General features: G+C 46.9%; 1 protein-coding gene across 1 annotated transcript in view; it reads left to right on the top strand.

Moving 5' to 3' along the window:
* Window positions 1-703, top strand: part of GOT2 (glutamic-oxaloacetic transaminase 2) — a gene marked incomplete at its 5' end in the record, with an annotated part of 2,121 nt that extends 1,418 nt beyond the window's left edge. Inside the window, one exon of the mRNA XM_088461171.1 lies at window positions 157-703. Coding sequence (XP_088317297.1) covers window positions 157-279 — 123 coding nt within the window. The remainder of the gene's footprint in view (window positions 1-156) is intronic.
* Window positions 704-1,110: the final 407 nt, after the last annotated feature.

The following is a 1,110-nucleotide window of genomic DNA, read 5'->3' as shown; positions in this document are numbered from 1 at the left end:
TTGCCAGTGTGACTCTGGTGCGATGTGGCAGGTTATGGGGCCGTGCACATGTGTCCTTTAGTTCTATATCTCATGATGGGAAGGTTCTGCCCATTATCAGAGCTTCCTCCGAGCACTTGTGTCATTGCTTTATTGAATCTCTCTTCTCCCCCCCAGGTGGAGCGTCTCATTAAGGAATTCTCCATCTACATGACAAAGGATGGTCGTATCTCTGTAGCTGGCGTCACATCGGGAAATGTTGGTTATCTTGCTCACGCCATCCATCAGGTCACCAAGTGAGAGAAGAGTCGCCATGTTTAGATAACCTCTCCCCCGACACCCTGGCCGGGGCACGGAGAACTCTACACCACACGCCCAATGTATCTAATGATGTACCTTTAGGACTCTTACAGATACCCCAGTGTTGAATATCTCCCCTTTCCATGACCGATGTCCAATTCCTTGTTGCGGCTCCTGACTAAGAGGAAGTATGTGCACCTGGGAGCTGTGCGGAAGATGCACCACCTGGCAGCCAGGGAGGAGTCCTTCGTGCTTTTCCCATCTTGCAGTATCTCACGCCTATAAATGAAAGGGGTTTCTATTGGCCCTATAAGCTTTCGTCAGCCTTTTCGGCAGTCTTGGGGTGCTGGTGTCTGGGGGGAGATGAACAGCCGAAGAACAGAGCTTTGAATGTATTGTTTGCAATAAAGTTCATTTGAGAATGGTCTGTGTATTTCAGTTGTCGGGAAAGATTTCTGGACTGCACAACCTGACTATATATATAATGGGAGGTGCTACCTGATGAGACTAATTGCAGGCACAGAAACAGACAAATCTCAGGTGCACAACTCCAAATTATTAATAATATATATAAATGCAATAAAATTTTGCAATCAGTAGAGGTTTTTAGCATAATCATGGCCAAGGTTATGGGCCTACCCACCATATCCAGGTAACTTCTGTAGGGTAGGTCCCTAACATACCAAGGTTCAAATCCAGAGCGCAGGACCCCCCAAAACCGGCCCAGCTAAGCCGCCCCAGGGCACCACCATAGTAAGAAAAGTGCAGTGTAAAGAGATAGTTAGGAGCAGCTGCTGCTGCATATAAAGAATGAAAATAAAAAAGTGAAGT

This window comes from Taudactylus pleione, unplaced genomic scaffold (assembly GCF_031769625.1).
Source record: "Taudactylus pleione unplaced genomic scaffold, aTauple2 ptg001022l, whole genome shotgun sequence".
Classification (NCBI taxonomy): domain Eukaryota; kingdom Metazoa; phylum Chordata; class Amphibia; order Anura; family Myobatrachidae; genus Taudactylus; species Taudactylus pleione.
The sequence above is the reverse complement of the archived record's forward strand: the minus strand, read 5'-3'. Positions and strand labels throughout refer to the sequence as shown.